General features: G+C 40.3%; 1 protein-coding gene across 3 annotated transcripts in view; it reads right to left on the reverse strand.

The window, feature by feature from the left end:
* The window catches only part of LOC110473608 (VPS10 domain-containing receptor SorCS1), a 259,139-nt gene that overhangs the window by 12,357 nt on the left and 222,228 nt on the right, over window positions 1–24,554 (reverse strand). For all 3 annotated transcript variants that reach the window (XM_031505274.2, XM_077784683.1, XM_077784682.1), the window contains exons 18-23: window positions 23,907–24,078; window positions 15,077–15,263; window positions 10,964–11,097; window positions 9,038–9,161; window positions 7,956–8,068; window positions 5,494–5,625 (exon numbers count right to left, since the gene is read on the reverse strand). In XM_031505274.2, the coding sequence (XP_031361134.2) occupies window positions 5,494–5,625; window positions 7,956–8,068; window positions 9,038–9,161; window positions 10,964–11,097; window positions 15,077–15,263; window positions 23,907–24,078 (862 nt within the window). The remainder of the gene's footprint in view (window positions 1–5,493; window positions 5,626–7,955; window positions 8,069–9,037; window positions 9,162–10,963; window positions 11,098–15,076; window positions 15,264–23,906; window positions 24,079–24,554) is intronic.

A 24,554-nucleotide genomic window follows, 5' to 3' on the forward strand; every position in this document is an offset into this window, starting at 1 on the left:
CATCTCTTCCTCCTGGAGATGCAACTAACTTAGCTGCAGATAAAACTTCTTAGAATAGCAATCTCTTAATTTATAGTCTTCAAGAGTCTCTCTTGTGAAAATAATTAGCTTTCAAAATTAGTTTTGGTCCTTAACTGAGCCTCATTGACTTTATCTGCTTCATTTGCAGAATTAAGCATGATGTGCAAAAATAATTCAGTAATAGGAACTATTCTTCATGTATCATTTTTCATCAAAGGACACATAATGAATAATAATAACTGACAATTTGTGAATAAAAATAAAGAGATTCCAATTTAAAAATGGAACAAAACAAAAATTAATTTGGCTGCTCTTAGCATTTTGTCAGATTTAGGACTCTAAAAGAACCATGTGAACCAAGAGGCAGAATTATCACCGAGAAGGGCACTTTCTCATACCTTTACTGACTTTTGAAACCCCTGGTGTAAGTTATTTTAGACTAAGTATGCACTAGTTAAGAATCTTGATAATTTTATAGATACAGTGTAAAGATCTCAACTAGTGAGTGCTACACTTCAATTCAATTCATTGAGCAAATCAATAAACAACTAAGGAAAGAATTAGGCACATTGATTTAGTAGGAAGAAACTTGAACCAACAGTGGGAAAGTGAAGTGGGAGTCAGGGCCAATGTGGATTACTTTAAACTGTGCCACTTTCCCTGGATAACCTTGGACACTTCACATGGGGCCTCTAAAGCTTGCTTGCCCTAGCACTGAAAAGAGCACAGTCACTGACTTCCTGGCTCTAGCAGGAATTTCTGCAGATCTTTAATGAAAGATGCTAAATTCAAGCTGCTGGGAGTATCCAGGGACACTGTGAGAGCACGAGGCAGAGGATATTCCTGTGGTTCCTCTGGGACAAGAATGGAACAGCAGATATGAGCCCAGAGAGAACCTGGACATAAAGGCCAGGATTCACTTTTGATGAACAAAGGCAACCAAAAACAGTCTTGAGAATCAAGGGATGCTCTGTACACTGAGCAAAAGATGAGGGAGAGAGGGCTGACAGTCATGTGGCAGGAGCTAAAGGTGTTAAGGCAAGAGATTTACACAGCCTCTCCTACAGCACACAAGCAGCTACTTAGAAAAGCTGGCTAAAGAACAAAAGCCCCTGGTACAAGGTCTTTTGGTTCACATTATTCCACTCTCTCCTCATCTGCCTTCACTTCTTAATACTGGTCCAACCTCCCCTAAGTACCAGTGGAAGACTTGATCTTCTTTCAAAGGCAGAGATGTTAAAAAAAAATCTCTCCTAGTCAGCATTAGATGGTATACCCCATATCAACCTCTTCTTGGATTTTAATTTCCAGGACTGATTGGCACAATTTTCTGTAAGATTTGAAGGCATTCACTGTCATGATCTTGTTGCTAAAAATATTTTGGTAATGGGCACACCTGAAATATATTAAATAAATGTACTGAAAGCAAATACACTGATAAAGCTTAGGAGGGTGGGCAAAAGAAAACCCCAAACTTTTAAAAAAGATACAAGCTCCATGAGCTACAAAGAAGCAGATAGAAAATTAAATCTGCTTTAAGGAAAGAGTCCCAAGAAGTATATATGCTTACAGGCTTCCTGAATGCCACTCTCAGTGGTTTTAAATTCACAAGATATATTTAATCTCTGCAGTTCATCACTGTCCAGTTGATATTCAGTCATCCATGTCATTTCCCATCTCTTTGGCTGGATACAGATACTGGCCACAGCTGCAACATATTGAGTACAGTTGGCTACCAACCAGCTGATGTTATCATTTGCCAAAGTCTCCATCATGCCATGTTGCGGCGAGTTCTTCTCAGAGAAAAGATTAAGGACCTCAAATGTCATTATTTGCTCTTACCCCTGTTTTGCATTCTTTTACAGTAATTTTGAATAGGCCAGTGAAAAACACCCAAATGGAGAACTAAAGAGAAATTCAGGATAACACTGAAACCTTTACTTGATACAAAAACAACACTTCAGAATTCTCATGTACCTTCTGCTTATATTTCATTTTACTAAAAGAAAATGCTTTTGTTATGTTTGAGGAAACAACATGGAAAGAAGGAAATTTGTGAAATGCATAAATAAAAAAAATAACCCCTCAGAATCATCCTACTGAGTAAAACCATACACTGAAATAAATAATTGTAACTGCCCTCTACTGACTTTTAATTACGATATTTTCTTACGGAACATTCATTTTGAACTATATTTGTGCTAAAAATAACTCAATTTCTTGAAATGTTACTATTAGATATTTGCCTTTCACTGAAGAGAAAGAAATTGATGCTTTTGAGGTAGCAGATCTGAATTCTGTAATCATCAAATTCAGATGAAGATGGTGTAACAACTGCATTACAGCCCAAGTGGCCAATGGCAGTTCTGGGTGGCTGTTTTTGTAAAATTTGGAATATTTCAGCATTGTTGCAGTCACAGCATGCAAATCAAAGACCAATGTTTGACAACTACCAATTATTTTTACATTTTTAAACAGGGTAGTTGTCTGTCCTCAGCTACTGTTAAATGAAGCAGCACAATCAAATGCCCAATGAAAAAAGAAAAAAAAGAGAAAAAAGAAAGGACACAATATTCCTGTCATAAATACAAGATTTTGCAAATGTGTTTTGGGATTCTGGATGATGAAAAGGCCTTTTGATTTTTTTAGGAAACTGTGAAGAATAACTTTGCACTGACTACAGAAAGTGGAGTGGATCAAGCACTTTTTTTGTATTTGTGTATTTATATATTTATGTATGTCTCTATTTCTGTATGTTAAACATTGAGGAAACTTCCCCAGACTCACATATAGCAGATTTTTTTGGCTATCAACAGCAGTCAAACTTTTTAAAGGTACTTTAGTCTCCAATGGATAATATTAGGAATGCAGAGTTCACATTTCTAAATGCAAAGAGATATGACAATAATTGATTCTATATATACATAAAAAAAATTAGGACAATTGTATGAAAGTGATACATCAAGTGAGGAAGAAAATGACATTTACCATTGAACCACAGTCTCAAAGACAGCATAAAACACAAAACCCTCATGGAAAACTGCATGGTAATGGACATTTGTCAAGTGGGGCACTACACAGTCCTACTACTGTGTTCAGACTCATAAAACATGAGTGGCACAAAGGAGTATTGTTTACTTTGATAAACAGGAAACCAAGACCTAGACTGTCAAGGCACAGTGGACATCTAAGTGCCTCTGAAGTCAATGGGAATTATGTACCTAGAGAAGAGTGGCTGGACAGAGGGACCTAAAACTATGTTTGCAAAGCCAAATGAGTATACATATCAGACAAAAACAGAACAGCTTAATCCACCTAAAGGGGAAACAGCAAAATGTAAGCCTCCCTTGGTTATTAAATATGAATGAGATTTCCTGGTAAATGTGAAAGTCCATGAAACCCCATACACCCCTCATGGTTACCCATGGCAGAACAGTGGTCTAGCTCAGGTGATGAAGAAAGGAACCTCTATAATGAAGTGCTTTCTTAAGGAACCTTTTTCCATTGCAGTACTTGTGTAAACTATTCCAATTTCATTCCCTGCACACTTGGAAGTTTCTCTTCGAAATTAGAAAACATAATTCAGAACTGAATTCCTTTGGGTGTGCACCTGCAAACTGGCAAGCTCATGTACGTGCCTTTGAATAGCTTATTCCTTGCCCATGACTACAAAACAGACTTCTATTCCTACCAGAAAAGAAGAAATACATTAGGAGTACCTCAGAAGCAACTTAAGCTTCTTAAGCTGTTGCCATCAAAAACTTCTACTCCCAATACTCATCCCAGCAACTTCAAGCACAGGGAGAGGATGTGGAATGAGCTCTGAAACACTTTGGGCAAGGCATAGTGAAGGATCACAGACAGAAGGATCACAGGATGACAAAACAGGAGCAGTATCAGAATATGCTTCAGAGCAGAGGACAGAGGCCTTTGGACAGTTCTCACAGAAATCCCCACTATTTTTTACTAGACTTACTAGGAAAAGGAATGCAGCACCCACAGACTGAAAATAAAAACATTCTGACCATACTGGTTTTATTTCAAAGAAAAAAGCTGGCTGCAAATGGCAAATAGTTTCTCTCTCCTCCAAAGGACCCTGCAGGATGCCAGAGATGTTAAATGGAGTTACACTGAAAATGACATTTCTTCTTGTCCATAAAGAAGGCCATGAGAGCACTGCCGGACTTCCTTTCTCCACAGTCACAACGACTCTGCTTTTACAGGACAGAAAGAGGCATAAAAAGAGGGAGAAAGAGTAAGCTGCTGAGTGCTGGGTCAGATGTAAATTTGAAAGTTTATGGACTGGCTTTCTTGCCATTTCATGAAGGAAGTGAGGAAAAGGGGAAATGAAGGAGAAAAGGAACAAAAAGATTTTGCAGAGCAGTAAATCTCCATATTTTTTGTTTACTACATGGGTGGTGAAAATGTAAGAAGGTCATTTGTCAAAAGAAAAGATGACAGCTAGAAATGCTGAGCAAGAGAAAGCTTAAGAATATGGGTGACTTGGAGGTTTGAAGCTCACAGGTAAGTTAACATGGCTTGAGCCATGGACATGGAGTATGGAAGGCAGAGGTACAGTGGTGCTTCCCTGAGGGCCAAAGTTATCCTTGCCCCTGCAATCTGAATTAATAAGCTAAGGAAAGGAGCTATGGGACAAGAGGACATAGTTTAGTGGTGCACATGGCAGTGCTAGGTTATCAGCTGAACTCTATGGCATTAGAGGTGTTTTCCAGTCTTAAAAGTCTGTAATTCTATGTCTTTTCATGATTTTTGCCCAGCACAGTGTTTTATCTTTTAATTACAATCCTGCTAGGCCCATCTGGTTGGCAGGGACTTTTGGGTCTGCAGAGAGACAGAGTCCTTCAGTCATCATAACCTGTCATCATTTCAGCTGTTCACAGAGAAAACAGTGGCTCAGCCCCACTTCCAGCACCATGAAGAAGGCAGGCAGATTCTCCAATCCCATCCTGTGCCTTAAGCTAATGAAGTTCTGAACAGCCCAGATTCACCATCCAGCTCTGTTCTCCAGTGCTTTCTAGACTCTTGACAGTGTCACAAACTTTGCTTCATGAAGCTTCTCTACAGTTCTTGTTGGCAGGAACTAATCCCCTAAATGCTTCCTTCCTTCTTCTTGCTTCCATGAAGTAAACTGGACTTCTAAGGGAACACAAATGGGCATCTAAACTCCTAAAGACAGCTCCAAAGCCTGTTTCCAATGCTGGGGAAAGAAAAAAAAAAGAAAAAAAAAACTGCCCAAACCAACCAACCACCTCAAAAAAAAGAAACATAAAAAAAACCCTAAAGAGGATGTAGTGTGTAACATGTACCCCAGTGAATGAGATGCATTTTTACCATAATTATCAGTTCTAACCATACACAAATCCCATATACATACAGGTATAGGTATTTCATATATATATATATACACAGAAATGCATACACATACACTTTTCCAAGTAATGGACACCATACCTGCTCTAGGTTTGCTGCTGTTCTTTTTTTTTCTCCTGTGGCATCTTGATATGGTAAAATGAAGAGTTCAGCAGATGTGGGCAGGCCAGGGAGCACTGCAACCAGAACGTGCTTGCTGGAAATACCTGTAGCCTGATACAGAGAAATAATGGAGACAGAAACAGTGTGGATGGCACTGAATGCAGGGAGCTTCTTCGTTAAGGCACCACAGTACTTTCACCATGTAGGGTGTATCTCATACGTTTCCTGGGCTGAAATTTTTAAGTTAGGATTTTAATATCACAATTTTTGACACATTAGAAAAAATTCAGAAAAAAAGTACCTTAAAGGCATTACTACCAGGGTCATCTCCAATCTTATGTTTAAGCTGATGCTACACAATCAGATTGCTGAGTTATTATCCAGAAAAGGACTTAAGTTTGGCCCTCAGGAAGTTTTGCTAGCCAAAGGAAGGAGAAACATAATTTGATAAATCTTCCTCCTTTGCCTTTCTGTTGTGTATTATCCACCAAAGACACTTAAATCTCAAGGTTTTGATTTAACCTGAAGTTTTCAAATGCTGAATTTAGATGGTCACATTTAAAGAGTGGGGAAAAAAGTGCCTTCAGATACAAGGACAGATCACAGATGGACCACAGAGATTCCCTTGCAGTAAGGACTTGGAAGCCTCTCACACATTAACTTTACCTAAATCTCAGGAATTCTTCTCCACGGTAGTTCAGGAGCAAAGACAGGGAGGAGTTGCTCATTGGAGGAAATGGTGGGTACAGGACAAAGGGTCAGCAAAACTGATCATAAATCACCATTTTCTGAGCCTGTCCTGTGGATAACCGTAGTGTGACTGCTGACAGTCTGGGGAAAGCCCTCGGGAGTCCCCTCTACCACTCACCAAGGAAAAGCATGTGCCTTTGCTCCCTTTTTATTTCACTTTGTTTTGTGAAGTGGATTTAGAAAAAACCCTTATCAATACATAAAGAATATCTCATATTCTTTATGAGTATTCTGTGAAGCCAGGGCTTACATTATTTGTGCTTGCCTAACAGGTTGCTTTAAGGTCTCAAGACTTAAGACACAGTATTGCCTTCATTTTCAGAGGCTGGGAACAATTTTTTTCAGAAGTGGGAGACAGTAATCAGAAAATCAATGACGCGAGCAAATAATTATGATCAAAACAAGAAATAGGATATTTTGTGATAATATGAAATTATCCCTACTCAGAGTGAAGATCAGATTTTAGTACAGAACTATAATTTTGTAGGCAGAATTTCATCCTGGTCTGATGATATTCTGTAATAAGAATATAATACTTTAATAAAAGTTCATAAAAATTCTATAGCACAGCTATAATTTCCTATTGAATTATTTAGTTATTTGACTCATTTTTATACCTTTTACTTAATTGCTGTAGAAATCTACTGGGTTTATCTTTAATTTTTACATGAACTTCTCACAAAGGCTTGTTTAAGGTGAATCATTTAGCTGTATAAAGATGGATAATTAGCTATCAATTTTTATTTTTTCAATCAAATAACGAAAAGACTCTTTGTTTTCACTGCTCTGCTTTTGGAATGTAGCCTTGGTACTGTGGTTTTACAATTCTTCTTTTTTTATGGTTTGGTTTTGCTTTATTGAGATGTTTATATTCTGAAAATTCATCCTGAAGATAAATGGATCCTTGAATACTTCATACAGCTATAAATACGTCAGAAGATTAAGCTTCAGAAAAATGCTCCTTTTTTCCCTTTCCTCATGTCTTTTAACAAAATATCAGAAAAAAATCTCAGAAACAATCTAGACAGGTTTGTGCAACTGATTAGTGCAGTTTTTCTAGCGTTTTTGGACAGATGATGCCACAAATAACACTTAAGCTTGCTAATAACATTGACAAGCCTTTTGTCCTTTCAAAATCTGAGAATCTTTGTTTTTAAAAAAGGAGAAACAGTATTTCAAACAATTCCTTGCACTATTTTTCCATTGAGGTGAGAAACCCCAGCTATCTCTTCTAACTCTTCTTACCTCTTCAATTTCAAATGCAAATCTTCAGCTACACTAGAGTATTTTTGTGACATTATGTTCCATAGTTAAAGAAGGAACTTCAGAGAAAATGAGCATCCAATCTTGCCCTGTGAAACTCATGCTATATGAAGGACTTAAAGTACTTGCTCTGGTGTTCTTCTGTGTAGTAAATTTGTTTAATTTTTGGTCTCTCAAGTTTTCTACAGCATATCTGCAATTCCAACAGTGTTGCTTTACACTGAGGGCTGACTCTGAGCAGCAGATTGTCACAGAATGAGATCACTTCACCTGTCTAAAATTTAGGATGTTGGCCTCAAACAGTGTCAGTTTTCCATTTCTGGGTGATGGAAACAAAAAGACACCTTGAGAGAACAGCTGATCCAGTCCTAATGAAGGGACAAATCAGGAACCAGAGCCCTTGTAACAAGGCTGTGCACACAGCTTACCTCCACCAGAGCTCTCTTGACTACTCTGCTGATGTCCCTTCTCCACTCTGGGATATCTGGGTTGTAGTCATCGAGGTTTGGAGAGAATGATAACCTCAGGGACTGAAATTTCTCTGCAGATACAATGACAGAGTGATGAGTAAAGACTGAAATGCCTTAATGCCAAATGAGGGGCAGAACCTTCTGAAACCTGGTGCAGCTCATGTTTTGCTTAATCACTTTGCAGATGGTGCACAGACTGTGAGGGAATCCAGCAGTGTGCACCTGAGATACTCAGTGAGAGATGTGGAGAATCTGAGAGATTCATCACTTGAGTGCCTTGGAGCTGAACAAGTGATCAGTCCTTATTTGAGTGGATGAATAGCACTGCAAAGGGAGCTGTGTTGGGAATGTAAATGAAATGTTACCTTCATTTTGACTTCTGGAGCAAGCACACCCTGTGTAGAAAACTGTGACTGGACTCACAGATGAGCCCCAAACTTTAGAGATCTTAATTGGAAGAGAATAGGGATAAATATGGGGAGAGTACTAGCCTTGGAAAATGTACCTAATCTCTCCTGGTGTTAACAGAGCTGCCCACATTGATCACTACTAGCTAAAACTCACTGGGATTCCCAGTGGATTTCAGGCTCCATCTACACTATATGGTATTTGTGTGCCCCAACACATGAGAACAATGTCAAATCAGTACAGATTTCTGTGCAGAACTGCAGCACACAGCATTGATTTATCTTTCAAGCTGAGCAGCTTTTGTGTGAGTTAAGAGGCCTCTGCTGGCCAAGAAGGGGGAAAACCAGCTTGCAAAACTAACATTTTGACAATCATGTAGGATGATCAAAGAGTGATGGAGCCCATGCAGAGGGCTCTGGGAAGGAGATCAGTGTTCTGCAATCATGTCAGTCTGCACTAATGTCAATCAGTGGCCTTCAGAGATACTACAGTGCACTGGCAACACTGGAATTAAATTTTTAATCTCACCCAAAGCATTCTGGAATAAAGACCTGTTGCTGCTGCCAGCTAACCTGGCTCTCTACATGTTGACTATGGAGAATCCTGTGTGAAATAAAAGGGGAAGAACTCACCATACACTGCAATAGTCTTTGTGTCCTGAAGAATGGTGTTTCCTGCTGAGACCTGAACAGTGATGGTGTTCATCCCTTCCACAGAAAATGTGAATGTGATGCTCCCTTCCAATGTGATCAGTGGCTGCAAATACATCATAAAAGGAAAAATTCAGTTAATTTGTCTGGAAAGGAAAAGAAAAAATAATTTGGCTCTCTAACCTATTGGGATGGTTTGAGGAGCTCCAGATTGGAAATTTCAGACTCAGGCCCTGTGACATGGCAGCTGATTTCCTAGAGACAGCACACAAATCCCAGACAGGGATGTCCTCCTGAAGCTCAGAATAAGTTACCTATAATTTCCATTATGTAAGATTCCAGTGCATGTTGGTTGTTTTGGATTCCATGTTAAAATGCCCACCTTTGCTCACTCCCCAGAGAGGCCCAGATCCTGAAATAAAGGCCTGCAACACTCACTGCTCAGGTAGCACCCTCCTTTCCTAAATCTAGTCTAAGTGCTTTATTTAAGGTGACTCAAGGGGGTTGTCACAGAACCAGCCAAATTAAGATTTCACATTTGCTGTCCCATGTTATCCTTAGATACAGACACATCATTTTTGTTAATTACTGATGCTTGAGAGGACACAGATCCCTTCAGCTGTGAACAAGTTCATCAATGAGTTATGTCCTCTAGCAGACTCTGCCTTGACTTCTCTTTTCACTTGTTCATGAACTCTGGGAGAGATCTTCAAAGCACCTAGTTTTAAGTCAAACTGTTGCCATTGTGGTCTATAGTAAAACCTACACTTCAATGAAAATAGAATTCGACCAACTCTGATCATTTAAGAGCTCAGGAGATCAGAGGGAAGGTTAAAAGGTGACAATCACAGCCTGTAGGTACCTCTAGGGGGAGATGATTGCTGATAGTACAAAGTTCTTTAATCTACACAAAAAGGCATAACAAGATCCAACAGCTTGAATCCCAGACTAGATAAATTCAGACTACAAACACGGTGCATGAGTTCAAAGCTCAGAATAATTAGCTGTGGGGAAATTGTTGGAGGAGATGGTCAGAAGGAGAAGCAGTGCATTTTCTATCATCTGAGGAAAATTATTAATGCAAAACAACAACAACAACAACAACAACAACAAAAAGTCGGGTCCTGCCCTAGTCACAAAAAGTTAAATAAAGCAGAAGGTATTGATCAAACTTTACAATCTGCATTATACAGAAGAGAACAATGTGTGATTATGAAGGTCCCTCTTGGCTCTACAAAATCCATGACAACCTCTCCCCTCAGAAACTAATTAGGGTTTCTGGGTACTTTAGCCACAATTATACATGAAGTAACAGTTCTAATGTCCATGCACATTTACCAAGACTGCAAGCACAGAGGCAGCAGAACGTGATACTGAGCAGAGCCCTGGGGTAGGGAGGAGTGTTGGGAACCATTTAATCCACCCATAGCACATGATAATACGCTCCTTTTGCACATGTGGTTTAGCAAAGGGTCCTGGGGCTCAGCATAGGTCAGTTCCAGATATAAAAACAGCTTCAGCTTGGAAGGTTGCTTCCCTAAAAAAAAGCTTCCAAAGCCCCTACTTTTTTTTCTTCTTGTTACTGAAGAAAGGAGGATGAAAAGAAGCAGTAGAAACTCTTCCAGATTTTGGTTAATGTGTTCACCTTGGATGGAATTAAGGAAGAATCCTATTGGCAGCTTGCATGAAATAGCAATAAAGCCTGCAGCTAAGTCACAGCCACAAACACAAAGCACTACTTACATTTCCATGTCGGTACCTCCAAGGCCCATTAGCATTTCAGTATTTGGTTTATCATTTTCTTGCATATGTGACTATATAGAAGCATTCCCAGATCCCTCTCTCCCTCCCTCTTCTGTCAGAGAGCTCCTCCAGGGTTATTGAGCTCAGTCAATCAGGACTACAAACCTCTGTGTTGTTCCCAAACCACCAGACATAAGTAAGTGTTCCCACTTGGCTTGGCCACAGCACTGCTGTGGCGTTGATCTCCTTGTTCTTCGTGGTGACAAAGGGTAGAGATAAGTGGACGTGTTCCAAGGGGCCTGCAGAAACAGAAACAGTAGGTGAGTTCTCTCTCCATCTGAAAAGTCAACCTGGGTGGAATATCCATTGGTTTAGGGAAGAAAAGTCTTTCCTAAATCACCATGGGATGTGACAGAATGTTTTGGCTTGATAGCATTTCTAGAGAGAAAGGCTTAAATCTGTTTCTTAGAGAACAGGAGCCACCCCTGTACATGGAGCTGAAAAACCTGGGACACTCTACTGCATAAATGTCATCAAGTCAGAAGCCCATATGACTTTACAGTAGGGACAGAGCCCTGTTGTGTGAATGTGGCCTTCACTGGGAAGACATAAGAATGTGCAGGACAAAGGGCTTCAGTAGACATGAAGCATCTTTGCTGGAAAACTGCTATGATTTGGTGAACTTCAGCAGAAACTCTTTCTGAAGGCAGCTATTCACTGAGTGCCTGCATTTTATTGTGACTTTATACTCCCTCCTTTTCATCAATAAACTGTTTTATTTCTTCAGTATAAACAGAACATAATTCATTCGACAAGTGACATTATGCCCAGGGTTACACATTTCCCATCTTCTGGAAACAGATGGGCCTTTGTTGTTAAATCTTGTTCTATAGATTATTTTTAAAATGTGTTCTGACTGTTCATCAAGAGAACAAAGCAATTGTCCTGAGTGACAGGGAAAGAAAAATAAAGAAACCTCAGGTCACATGAGGACGTGGGTTCCTTAAACAAATAAGGCCACATCTACACATCCTCTGTCTGTGAGCTCCCCAGAGATGAGAACCACAGCCACAGCCTTGCATTGTTCATATGGAGTTCAGATGCATTGCTGAAGAATTTTATGTATTTCCAGGGAGAATCTTTCAAGGATATACTCCATTCATGAATCACCACTTAGACCTTGCTTTTCAGCCTAAATGAACACCATACTCTGGAGAAAGCATCCTGTATAACACAATAGGCAGAGTGAAGAAAAAAACCTCTCCCAAATCAGACTGTATAAACAATTCCAGAATAAGGACAGTGTTCCTGATTTATTACTGAAATGCATCTTTCCCTGGATTGTAGACACAGCCACTGCTTAAGCTGAAGCAGCCCAATTAAGAGTTATCCATGATCAGATTAACCAAAGCCTGCTATACATGGCTTACTTTTCCATTTATAAGCAGTAGTCAACACTCTTGGAAATTCAAGAGGTGCCACAATTTCACCCTTGTGATTTTAATGGCATCCTCCTGCTCAGATCCGTTTCCATCACCATGCTGTTCCTGCTTTCAGCAAGACCCTAAGACCTGAAAAACAGCAATTTTCCCAGCTAAATGCAGTGACAACTGTAATGATGGAGCCCATGAAAAGTCTGATATTCCCCAACATTACTGCATCACTGCTCTGAACAGATCTCAAATGATCCTATATGGCAGAGAGTGGCCAGCACTTCCTTGGACATTCCCCACCCAATGGCTAGAAAGGGATATGAAAGAATGGCTCAAGCAACCCAACTCTGCCTGAGCACTTCCCAGCACAGCTGGGTCAAGGATGCTAAAAAAGCTGAGCTATTATCTGGCCAGCAGATGGAGATAGCTCACTCTGGATAGGCCCCCCTGCTAGGAGACTGCTTTCTCCCAGGTAAGCTTGAAGAGAATTCAAGATTAATTTCTGAGCTTCATGCAGGGCTATGGCCCTCACCTGTCTCAGGGGAAAAAATACTGTACAAGCTCCAGAAAACTGAAAGGGAGAAGGTCCTCAAAAGGCTCACTTGCACAAGTGATGTTGTTTTGAAGCATGCAGGCATATCCGTAACTAACTTTCCAGAAGAAAATTTTGATATTTCAGGACAGCTAAGAGACAGGCTGTTGGCTTGAGCAGTTTACATACAACAGTTTATATTGTCCATCCAACTCAAAATGCTCCTGTCTCACAGTAACCTTCATTTCTGGATCCCTGGAGCAACTGCAGGAAAGGCACTGCTTCTGTGCACTGGCTGCAGCAGGATGAGGAGAGCATGGGATTGCTTTTATTTTTGAGGCCACAAGCACTGAGGTTCAGCGCCTGCAGTTTTTTCCTGCAGGAAGAGTGCTGGGCACAGGTAAGGAAGGTGCTGGAAGGCCCAGACCTGGCTGCAGACACTCATTTATTAACCCTGTAACCCGGGATCACTCAGTTTGTAGCTCTTCCTAGAACTCTGGATGTTCAGGCTGCACATTGCTTGTCTGTGGATCTTACAATACAGTGTGCGTGTCTATTTTAAGGACAGATATTTCTGCAAAACTCCTCAAAGGACAAGCTCCAACACCCCAAGCAGAATACTCATCAGAGAGCTGAGTGGCAATGCAAGCTTTCAAACAGGATTTAGAAGCTTTTGTGGATCAGGGTGTTATACTCTGGAGGGGGCTGGATCTACTGTACATCCCTGTCTTCAGCAAGTCTATTGCTAGTCTGAGTGGCACCATGCTCATTTGTAACCTGTTCAGCAGTCCCTAATTCTTGTCGTGTAGAGAAAGGTGAGACATATCCCTTAGAGCTGTCACTTCTCCAGGGAGTCTGGCACACATAATCTGGGCCTAGCTGCAATGATCACTCAGTGCTTAAATCCTGTGCTGGCATTACCTATGCAAAACACAAAAACATACACTGTCAGCTGCTAAGTCACACAAACAAATCTGAATATTGTTTATTTCTTGTACAGCTTAAACAATCAAAATGGTTTATAAGCCTTCAACATCTCAAGAAAATTATTTACAGCAGCTGTAGAAAGACACCATGAGTGAGTGAAGGCTGGACACTTGCCAAGCCAAGGTGTTTTTGAAGGGGGACATTCAGGTGGATATTTGCTCCTGCTCCTCTAGTCCTCCTTCATAAATATCCCATCTCCCACACTCCTGGCTCCCACTGGTTCTCCATTAAAGAGCTGCTTTCCTACCCTGAAAAGGCAGCTGCTTTCATGCTGTGTAAACTAACCCCAAAACTAGAGGTAAAGTGTAGGGAATATGCCAAATCATCTACACAGTATGTAGAGTTAGTTTGGTAGATGGTAAACAATATTTCTGTAAACATAACTTCAGGTTTGGGAATTTATTTTTTTCTCAGTTAATCTGGCACAGAGGCACACAGTGAAAACATAAATAACAAATAAAAAAACCCTACTGTATATAGAAAATTACGTCCCCAAACAAAATCCCTTAGGAATGTTACAAAATTTTGATAAATAGATTGACCTTTGGGTTCACAACCATGTGCTGGAATAAATATGAAAGGATACAATATTGGTTTTATCCAAGAACTTGTTGGATATGTTTCAGTTGTAAATCAGACACATATGAAGTATGAAAATGTTAAAAAGAATAGCAGAAAAGCAATGTGAGGATATATTTTTTTTGCAGTACTATTTAATACAAAGATTTTGGTTCCTATGACAACAGAAACACTGAAAAGCACTGGTTTCCATCCCAGAGGTGGGTGTGTTTCATTAGAGAGCAAAACATGCACAAAGTAGAATTCAAAGCTCTTAAAAGTCATTAAAGATCCCTGGGTGTCTTTGTTGTTTTGAAAATGTAGGCTTGATAATGAAAGTACATTTCAGAAAGGGCTGGACAGTCCTTTGAGGCATCCCAAATTAGACTACCCAAAACTAGAGGTAAAACATGACTTAAAAAGTAAAAGTTAGTGATTAGACTATCGAGTAAAATTTCTTATAATCTATCAAGTCTAATTTCTTTTCTTCTTTTAGACCATTGAGTCTAATTGCTTATAATCTATTGAGTCTAATTTCATATAATACTATCAAGTCTAATTTCTCTAATCTTAGAGATCTTTTCCAACCTTAATCAATCTATGTTTCCTCTCAGTCTGGAATCAACAGTCTGTCTGGAGGACAGGTGAACACTCATCATTTCCCACCAGTCTGGACTCAGCTGCCAAATTCCAAATGTCACCTCTAGCTACAAGTAAGATTTCTATAAAAGAAAACCAGGAGCGAGCAGGGGGCATGAAGATACATACACGTTACATGCAGGTAGAGAACAGCGCTGTCAGAACCCAGGCTGTTTTCCACCAGCACGGTCACTCGGAATATGCCCACGTTCTGGAAGATGTGCTTGATCCCATCTTCTGTTGAGCTGAGGTTGGCATATGACACAGCGATGCCATCTCCAAAATCCACCTGGATGAGGGATCTCTGGAGGTCTCCCTGTGGTGGAAGAGAAAGGATAAAACAGATTCTGTTTGGCTTTTGAGAGACAGGGTCAGTGGGGTGACCGAGGCCAACCAGAGAATAGTAACAAGGTCAGATGTGCCAGAGAAACAGCCTGCACTGACCTGTCAAACAACCAGGGCTGCTAAAGATCTCTCCCTTTCATGTAAGATGCAGCATCTTGCCTTACCTTTAAGCACCCTCACTCCCTAGGAAATCCCTCTCTGGCTCTGCATGGTGCTCATGCTGGCTATTTTCACACTTGCTGGCTACTGCTGTGGAGCACCTCCCCAGCCTGGTGCACTGAAGCAGTGGCCACTATCTGGAATGATGGAAAATTAATAGCTGATCATTAATAACCTGTCAAAAAATTGGCTGAAATGACATTTCATTTACTTTGGGTTTGTTTCCTCTTCCTTTTCTTTCTTCCTTTTTCTCCCTGTTTTCCTTTGAGAGATAAACAGCCCCCTGGATGCCCAGCTTCCCTTCTGGAATGAAAGGTACCCATGTGACTGGATGGCATCAGGCAGGTATCCACACCAGAAAGAGATGTGAATGTATGTGACTATAAAAGGAAATTGTAACAGAACTTTTATATTCCTCATGTTCTCTCAGTCTTTTTATAACTTGTTGTGAAGGCAGAAATAGTGAAGGCTTGCTTGAATGGAAAGCAAAAGGAGCAGAGCTATACCTGATGGTGGCAAGAGCAACAAATTTTCCCAGATGCTCCCTTTTAATAGACTAAAGTTGTTTTTACACTGCCCTGGCACCCTGCTGGAATCTCTGTTGCTTCCAAATAGATGAGACAAAAATAACTGTGTTGCTCTGTTGTGGAGAATCCCAAACTGAAGGTGTGACAGGGGAAATGGTCTTAAGAACAGAGTTCTGAGCTTTGTTGACCTGAATTATTAGAAATATGTGTCAAACATGATGCAGTGCTTTGGGCACTCATGTCTGTTTGACTGAGTCAACAGAAGACACCAAATGGGATTTGCTTCCAGAGCCAGAAGTGAACACACATGGCCTCTGAACATCTTTCAGGGGGAGTCTATTCTTATCTCAAGTCCAGTACTGGACACAGACCAAATAGAGAGATTTCTGAAGTACCCTTCAATGCTTTCCCAGTTCCTCCAGGTCCATCATTATTAGGGTTTTAGTTGTCTTTTCCTACTCAAAAGGAGATGATGTGTTTGAACAGTAAAGCCATGCTGCTGGGACAAAAGCTTTTCACATGGTTAAAAGTGTGCCACCATAGTGACGCTGCTGGATTTACCAGCTCTGAGGATATTCAAGGCCATGCAGATGAAGTTTTGCAAAGCCAAACAGTTGAAGTTTGTTTCAGGTCGTGCAATATTCCTCCACGTATCTGAGGCAGCAGCAGCAGAAGATGAAAAGGGTGACAGAATAGCCTAATTTCTGCAACTGTCAAAATTTGTATTCTAATGACCTTTTTCTCCTCTTGTCTTCATTTTGTCCACAGCCATGAAACTCACATTGTCTACAGGTGTAGCCAAGGAAAGGAACCATTTCTAAGGCATGCAAGATTTAGATTTCAATTCCTAGGTAGAGAAGATGATGACAGAAACCTCTGAAAATCTAATTAGAGAAAAGCTTCAGCTGTTGTTTTCCCACCCTTACTTGTCTTGGCCTTTCCTGTTTTAAAACCCTTTGAACTGGAAACACATTTTCCACTGAGTAAGATCCAGGCTATAACACTCCTCTGAAAATGCCACCTTTTGGAAATCTGACATTAAAAATTCTAGCTTAGGAACTGGGAGAGAAAAGTCACAAAAACAAAGAGACTGTGTTTTGAGTTATCCTAATATTTTATCTGTGCCAGGTAAGAGCACGGGCAGAGTAAGACAGGAAGAGAAAGCAGATGAGCCAAAATCCAAACCTTTCCCACACAATCCACATCTGACTTAAACCAACCCAGCTGTCACTGTCTCTTGTCTCCAGCATCTCTCCAGAGCCAGTTGCAAGGGGTTGTTTTACCAAGAGAAGTTTTGTTCTGTAACAATTTGATGTCTATCCATACATCTTGCAAAAAACCCTCCTGTTGCTTTTTCCAGCTTCTCCTTTTTATTTTGTCAAGCTCAGTACTCCACAATAGGATTTTTCTGAAGCTTTTAGCCCAAATTAGGCAGATGCAAAACTCCCTGCATTACTTGTAGGAGACACACTGCTGCTGTTGGAGTGTTTTCATGGATTAATTAATTGTGTCTTCTTTAGATTAACCCCTTTCTCTGCAGTCTTGATAAGGGTTTTTGTGCAGCTAAAGGCTTAAACATATGCTGAGCCTTAAGAACTTTTATCCTGAAAAGAAGCCCTCATAATTAAAAACAAGTTTCTGAGGCCCCATATTAAACCCTTTACCTACCTAGACAACACTAGTTACTAAAATGTAAATCAGAAATTTACTATTTTCTAAGGGATTTTCTCATTAAATTTCCAGGTTTTTTTTCAAGTATATACAAAATATTCCTCTCTCCCTCCTTCCTGGTCCTGCCTCCTAAGCCAAGTGCACCTTTTTCCTGCATCTTGACCAAAGAAGCCTCGAGAGCACACAAGACCTCAACGTTACCAAAAACTCTGTGAAGCTTCCTGCCTCAGTGTATATCACCAAACATCCCATACAGTTTGCAACAATAGTTGTATATTTTGATTACTTTTATGCAAATTCCAATATTTTGGTGGATGTGAGATACGAGACCCCTCCTAGCAGGATTCTTTCTCTCAAACACACCATTGGAATCTTGCCCTGAAAACTGTAATAATGAATTTTCCTTATTGACTTTCAGTATTTGTATCTAAATGGAAGTATTAAAAAACAGAACAAACACAGCTCAAGGTTTTTAATTTTGGTTCCTACGTTTCAGATTTCATTTTTAAGTCTTTAATTATGTGCCAACTTCTGTGTCTTCCTGAGAGATGTTGACAATAGATTTAATTATCCTTTGCAAGAAACAGACACGGCTGCTGTTGGAGGTTTTCATGGATTAATTCATTGTGCTTTCTTTAGATTAACCCCTTTCCCTCTTTGGCAGTTTCCTGGCACCAAATGAAATCATTCATCAAAGATATTTTTTACTGACTACACAGGGCATACCTTTAATCAAGATCTATTTAAAGTATTTTCTTATTTTTTACCAGATACTCAGATCCAATTTTATCAAGAACTTAAAAACATGCTTTCCTGTGCAAATCCCTGCTTTCAGAGAGATGGCCTTAATTTTTCAAAGCAGAAACTGGACAGAAAGGTGCCTTTTAGCAGGGCAAACAGCTTGATACTTTTCACATGTACTTCTTTTTCAACACCAAATAGTGAATTTTACTGATCACATCATTCATCCTGACTGCCAGTTGTGCCAGCTCAACTCAGCTATGAGCTCTTTTTACAGTACTGGATCTTTTGTGCCCCAAAGAAATCAGTAACAGCCTCTCAGAATTATGCAGAATAATTCAACTTGTGTGACTGGAAGTGCATTTCAAGACTGTAGTGCTGTGTGTTATTAGAAAGGCAAGGTCCACTTTCATACATTTTCATGGAATTTCAACAATGAATTTAAAAATGCATGAAAGGCTCTGATTTCTCCCAACCAGCTTGTCCTCATCAGAAAATGCAATTATAATTGAGATGACAGTGGTACACGGGAGGGTACATACTGTGTTATTTGTGTGTTATTACAGGAGTGTAGTGCTGCTAGTAAGATAAACAACCGTGATTCAGCATGTGCATTGAAAGTTAGGATGAAGGCTTCATATTTCTGTAATCATTACTAACAAACTTGTGATATCAAAAGACGGAACACAGTTGGATACTGCCAAAAAAAAAAAAACCACAGACTATGCTTTTAATTACTACTAGCTTTGCATCTTTAATTTGAGTATGTCAACAATTAAAACAATCCTAATGCTAAGCTCATCTCCAGAAACTTCAGCTGAGTTGAATACTGAGTTGCACCAAATAATAGTGCTGAGGTGGGAAAAGGTAATGGCATCGTGCCCCCAGCAGGATCCCCAAGCTCATTAAATGTACCCAAGACACAGTGTACCTTGTACAGCCATGTACAAACATTGTCATTACAGAGAGCCACGGCAGTCTTTAGGAAATTCAGGGCTTCATTTGTATGTTCACATGGTAAGAGAGAGTCCTCTGCATTTATGAGCAATCACTACACAAATGCAAGGCATGGGGAGTATGAGGCAGAAGGGAATAGAACATCAGAAAGCTAAAGTTTCTTACTCAAGGTCATGCAGAAGGAGCTCAGAGTGTGGTTCAGGAATGAGTTCAGATTGCCTGAATTGCAGCCTCTGGCCTGAAGTGTAGGAACAAATTAGCTTTCCCCACACATTAGTCTAATCCAAACATCACACAGCAGCAGCAAGCAGTTAAAAGCAAGTCAAAATCTACTCCCAGTGGAGTGACTTTGCCAAGTGAGAACTGAGGCAGACCTGGAATGTCAAAGATTTTTTGCTGTCATTTTATCAAGATAAAAAATAAATTAGAAGAGGCAGATTCTCTGTGAATTATCTGTAATGAAACAGTCAAAGCCCTGAACCTTCCTGCCCTGAATGTCTTTACCATCCATTTCCTCAGCAAAGATGTGTGAGCAATGGGATGAAACAAGTTTGAAAGCCATTGTGCTGGGCAGAGCTGCTCTGGAGGCTGCAGCTTTCAGAGTCTCTGCTGAAGCAGCACAGCAGCACAAGTGTCTGATGTTCACACAAATAACTCTAACACACAAATAACAATTGTGGTTGTGACAGGCAAGAGATCTACGTGACCATGTGATCAGGAAGGCACACAGAAACAACACACACTTTAAAAAAGTCCCTCTATTTTCTACAACAGAGAAGCAAAACATGTCAAGGATGTTGGGTTGAACAATTTAAGTAGGAAAGTGCCTTTGTAACTTCACATTTTGGATTTCTTTTGTTGCTATCCAAAAATAAAGCAAGGATTCAGAGTTTTAGGCTGAGAAACTGCTCTTGTTGAATGCTGCAGTGTGAGAGGTATCAGCCCTGGGTCTCTGCATGTAGCTCAGGCCAAGGCAAAGGATTAACCTTTTAATTAACTGGCAGCATGTTTAAGCAATGGAAAATTTGCGTTTAAGCATAGCTAATTTTCTCATGTGCTGTCACGCAATGACAAAAATGCTGTTGGCATTCTGCATAACTCATGGAAATTTAAGAGCAACATTCCCAGCTTAAGTATGATGCCTTGCTTGTTAAACACTTCCAAAATACTTCATAAAATGTAACACATGATAGTTAGTAAAGGCAATATTGATGATTCCTGGCTATTGTCACCCACTAAAAATACCATGATGATTATACCCAGATTAACTGGACAAATAACCTGGCCAAACGTTTCCATAAATATGAAGTGCAATTTGACCTTGCAAGCAATTTAGAGGACGTCATACAGAAATTCTAAAAGGTGACAGGTGACTTAGAAATCTTTTGAAAGATTCTTTAAATCATCTTCAGATGATTTAAATATGACCTGTTGGTTAGGTTTGCTTTAAATGTTATTTATATGCTGCCAGATATAAATGCTTCACAGGAAAACTTCATGTGAATCAGGGTTAGAGAAACTGGGCCAGAATCCCAGCTCTCAGAAATCAGCAATGCTCAGCGTGCTCCTGGGTTTGGCTCCTGCCCTCCCTCCACTTGCACAGACTTCAGTGATGATTTTCTTTTGTGTCTTCTTCAATAGCAGAACACTTCTGAATGCCTTGCCCTTGCTTCTCTTGAGGCATCTTTTGCTCACATTATGTTTTTGTCAGAATGCACAGTCGTGGCTCTCAGCATCACTACAGGCACAACCAGGCTCTACACTGTGCTGGGGTTCCTGCCCCTGCATCCCACACCTGAGTGAAAACATCAGCTTTTTACTGCTGTCATTTGTCTCTCCCTGCCCTCTTAGCAATCTGCTCCACTACAGAGACGCAGTGAATGTTCAGGGCCTCCAGTGAACCTGCTTCTGCAGTTTGTTCCTCTTTTCAAACCCAGGTGGATTCCTAGATGGAGCAGAAAGCCCTAGAAAGATAACAGGAGTACAAATCTCAAACAGACTCTTGTACCTTGGTTCACCAGCTTATCTTTTTTTTTTTTTTCTTTTCCCTCTTCCTGAAGATCAAGTGGAACATGGGCATGAAAAAAGAGAGCCAGGAGGCTGCAGTGTATGAAACAGCTCTGAAGATTTGAAGGCTTCAAACAAACTGTCTCAGAGGGATACAGGAGATATTAAGATGCAAAAGGAAAAGCCATTGCTTTTTCACACACCCTGAAAGATATCAGCTGTCACCCACACTAAAGGAGGAGTCCTCACCAGGGTGTAGCACTCTTAAAATACTGCCCCCCACTCCAGGGGGCAAGAGTTGAAGAGGATAGACTTTTTTCACATTCTGTTGCAGGAAAAGATGCCCTTTTTAACTTTCCTGATGTCTTTGCCTCAGTTAAAATGAAGTGGCATAGATTTTTTGGATACTGATCATCCTGGATTGTAATGTGCAATACACCTGTGCAGGGCAGAACTAAACAGAAATTGGCAAATTCTTGTCTTGTGATACCTCTGCCTTGTATGCAAGGGAAAGGAACTTCCCTTTGAGAAGCAGGGTTGGATTAAACAATCTCCAGAGATCCCTTTCAACCTCAATTATTCTGTGAAATCAATACCCATTTTATAAAAGGATGCTTGGTCTTTTGATGGGTTGTTTAACTTTTCTAGTGAGTGATGTTTTCTTGTCACTGAACAGTTAAATTGGTAAATGGTTTAGTGTACACACAGTGTTGCTGCTTCAACTACATTTTATTCCCCTAGGGTTTGCACATAACTGGGCAAATATTCCTTTTTGTTGAATATTTCACCCAAAGGTTTTGTTGGTTGCTCTTTAAGTTGACAAATCTAGGAGCAGGAGGTCAAGATTCATCTAACAGGGAGAGTAATTGGAAAGGCTGGCGGCTGATCAATACTGCTTCACCCCTCAAAGCAATTCCTAACCTCTTCCTTATCAGATACACTGGAAGAAGAGCTCCCTTTAGATCTCCTCAGAACTGACTCACTCACTCATCAAAACATCTGTTCTGCACTTCTTGACACCAAGCATGGCACAGGCTCCATCTCATACTGGAGAAGGTGTTGCTTCCAGACTCTGGTGCACACTGAAGCAGAGCTGCCAGAAAAGATCAGAATGAACAAAAGAGACAGAACAATGCAAAGCAGGTCCCTGTGACAAAGTGGTCAGGGCTCTTACATGATCTGTGAGCTGAAGCACTCACAGAGGAAAGACCAGGACATTTGTCCCGAGTTTCCCACACTGTGGGTGATTGTCTCTCCCTCTACTGGCATAATTCTTTGATAGTTTTGTGACTGGCTATTCAGATTATCCATCTCCTTCTCCCTGTCTGTTTTAAAACTTTGCCCAGTAGAGAAAGGTGATGTAAAGTGTGCTTTTTTTTTACTTTTATTTTTTAAGCCTGGAGACTTGACTCTTGTTTTGAGCCTCTTCCTTTTCATCTTTAAATGCAGAAATCAATAATTTAATCAGGTGAAATTATATGTTCACGCTGTTATTATAGCACCACAGTAGCAATGCTGTATGACTGTCAGTACTGAAATACAATGACCATATTTTGGAGGAGATAAACATTCGGGTCAAAAACTGCTTCAGATTAGATATGATTTATCATATGGTATTGCCTTTACAAATCAGGACACCCGTTTCCTGGGGAAAGTATCAATAATAGAGATGTAAAAAAAATTCTTTCCTCAGAGATGACATTTACTATGGAGAGGGTCAGAAGTGATTTCCTTGAATACTCTAAACTATACTCTAAATTAAAAAGGGATGTACCTTGTACCTTGAATACTCTAAACTATAAAGGGATTGTTCCTTGGTGTTAAAGCATATTTGTTTTAAGATTTATTGGCCAGTAAGAAAGAAAAGGGATAGAAGTTTAAAGAAATAAAATTAGATTAGGGAAAAAGAGAAGACTGCTACTTCGTGAATATTCCTGCTTGTGCACCAGCAATCAAACACAAATAGAGAAGTGCTGAACAAAAAAAAAGAGGTGAAAAGATTTAAATACTTTTTTTTCCGTGGCTTCAGGAATGGAGGAAGCAGAACAATGAAATACCAAGTTAAGTTACAGATATAATTAAAACACAGATCAGAACCCAGATCAGCTTCACTATATCAATGAATTTCAGATTTAATCCTGCTGAGGACATCTTGAGATTTCATCCATAAATACCTAAACAATATGTACCAACTTGTGTGATGGGGACCCAGCTGCACATGTACTATTTGTCATCTTTGGTTTAAAGTCAGTGGAAATTCAGTTTCAAAAACAAAGGGTGGAGCATCAGAATTCAAACCTGCAGTCTTCAGTTCTCCTGTGAAATTCCCAAATCATACCAATTCCCACTTTTTATCAACTTCTCCCAGACATCACCCTGGGCACCACAATGACAGCCCCTTCATGTCCACACATTTTAGAGCAAACTCCACCCAGCTACATCCTGGCCGTGACTGACTTTATACCGCCCTGTCTTGCTTCACCTCTTTGCAAATCTTTCCTGGCGTGAGTGCCACTCGGACGCACGCGGGGCGAATGTCACACGGAGCCTACCTCCTCCAGCTGCAGCAGGAAGGTGACGTTGTGGCCCTGCTGGGCCGTGAGCCGCCCGTCGGCCGTGAGGATGCGGAGCCCCTGCGGAGGTTTGCCCGGGCACTGCTGGGGCTTGGCCGTGTAGCGCTCCCGCACCCCGTCCGTGCAGTTGTTGGAAACAACCTTCCGGTACCTGCAGTGGGATGGGGAAAGCTGGGCCAGGTGCTGGCAAGGAGCACGGCAGGGTTAACTGGAAACAGGTGCCTTTAGACTGAGGAAATTGGCAGGAAACAAAGGTTCCCACATGTATTTCAGTATTTGTCTCAGCCAAGCACTCCTGGTGTGCCCAACACACCAGTAGCTCGTACTGTTGTTAATGGCACGTGATCATTTCCAGCAATATTCCCACTTCCCAATACCATATAAGGTACCATAAATTGCCCAAACCATGAAATAATATGTTACAAGTTAAAGAATGATAAAGTTATAAATAAATCACACACACATACAGTATGGCATTGTATTCAATTATTACACTGTTGGGCAAAGTTTAACAACTTTTCTCACTTTCTCCACTTCTTATTAGTTGTGAGATAAGTGCCTCTAAAGATGTAACCCTCAAGGGCTAGAACAATAAGAATGGAAGCAAAAATCAGATTCTGACTATCT

The sequence above is a fragment of the Lonchura striata genome, chromosome 7, assembly GCF_046129695.1.
Source record: "Lonchura striata isolate bLonStr1 chromosome 7, bLonStr1.mat, whole genome shotgun sequence".
In the NCBI taxonomy this organism is placed as follows: domain Eukaryota; kingdom Metazoa; phylum Chordata; class Aves; order Passeriformes; family Estrildidae; genus Lonchura; species Lonchura striata.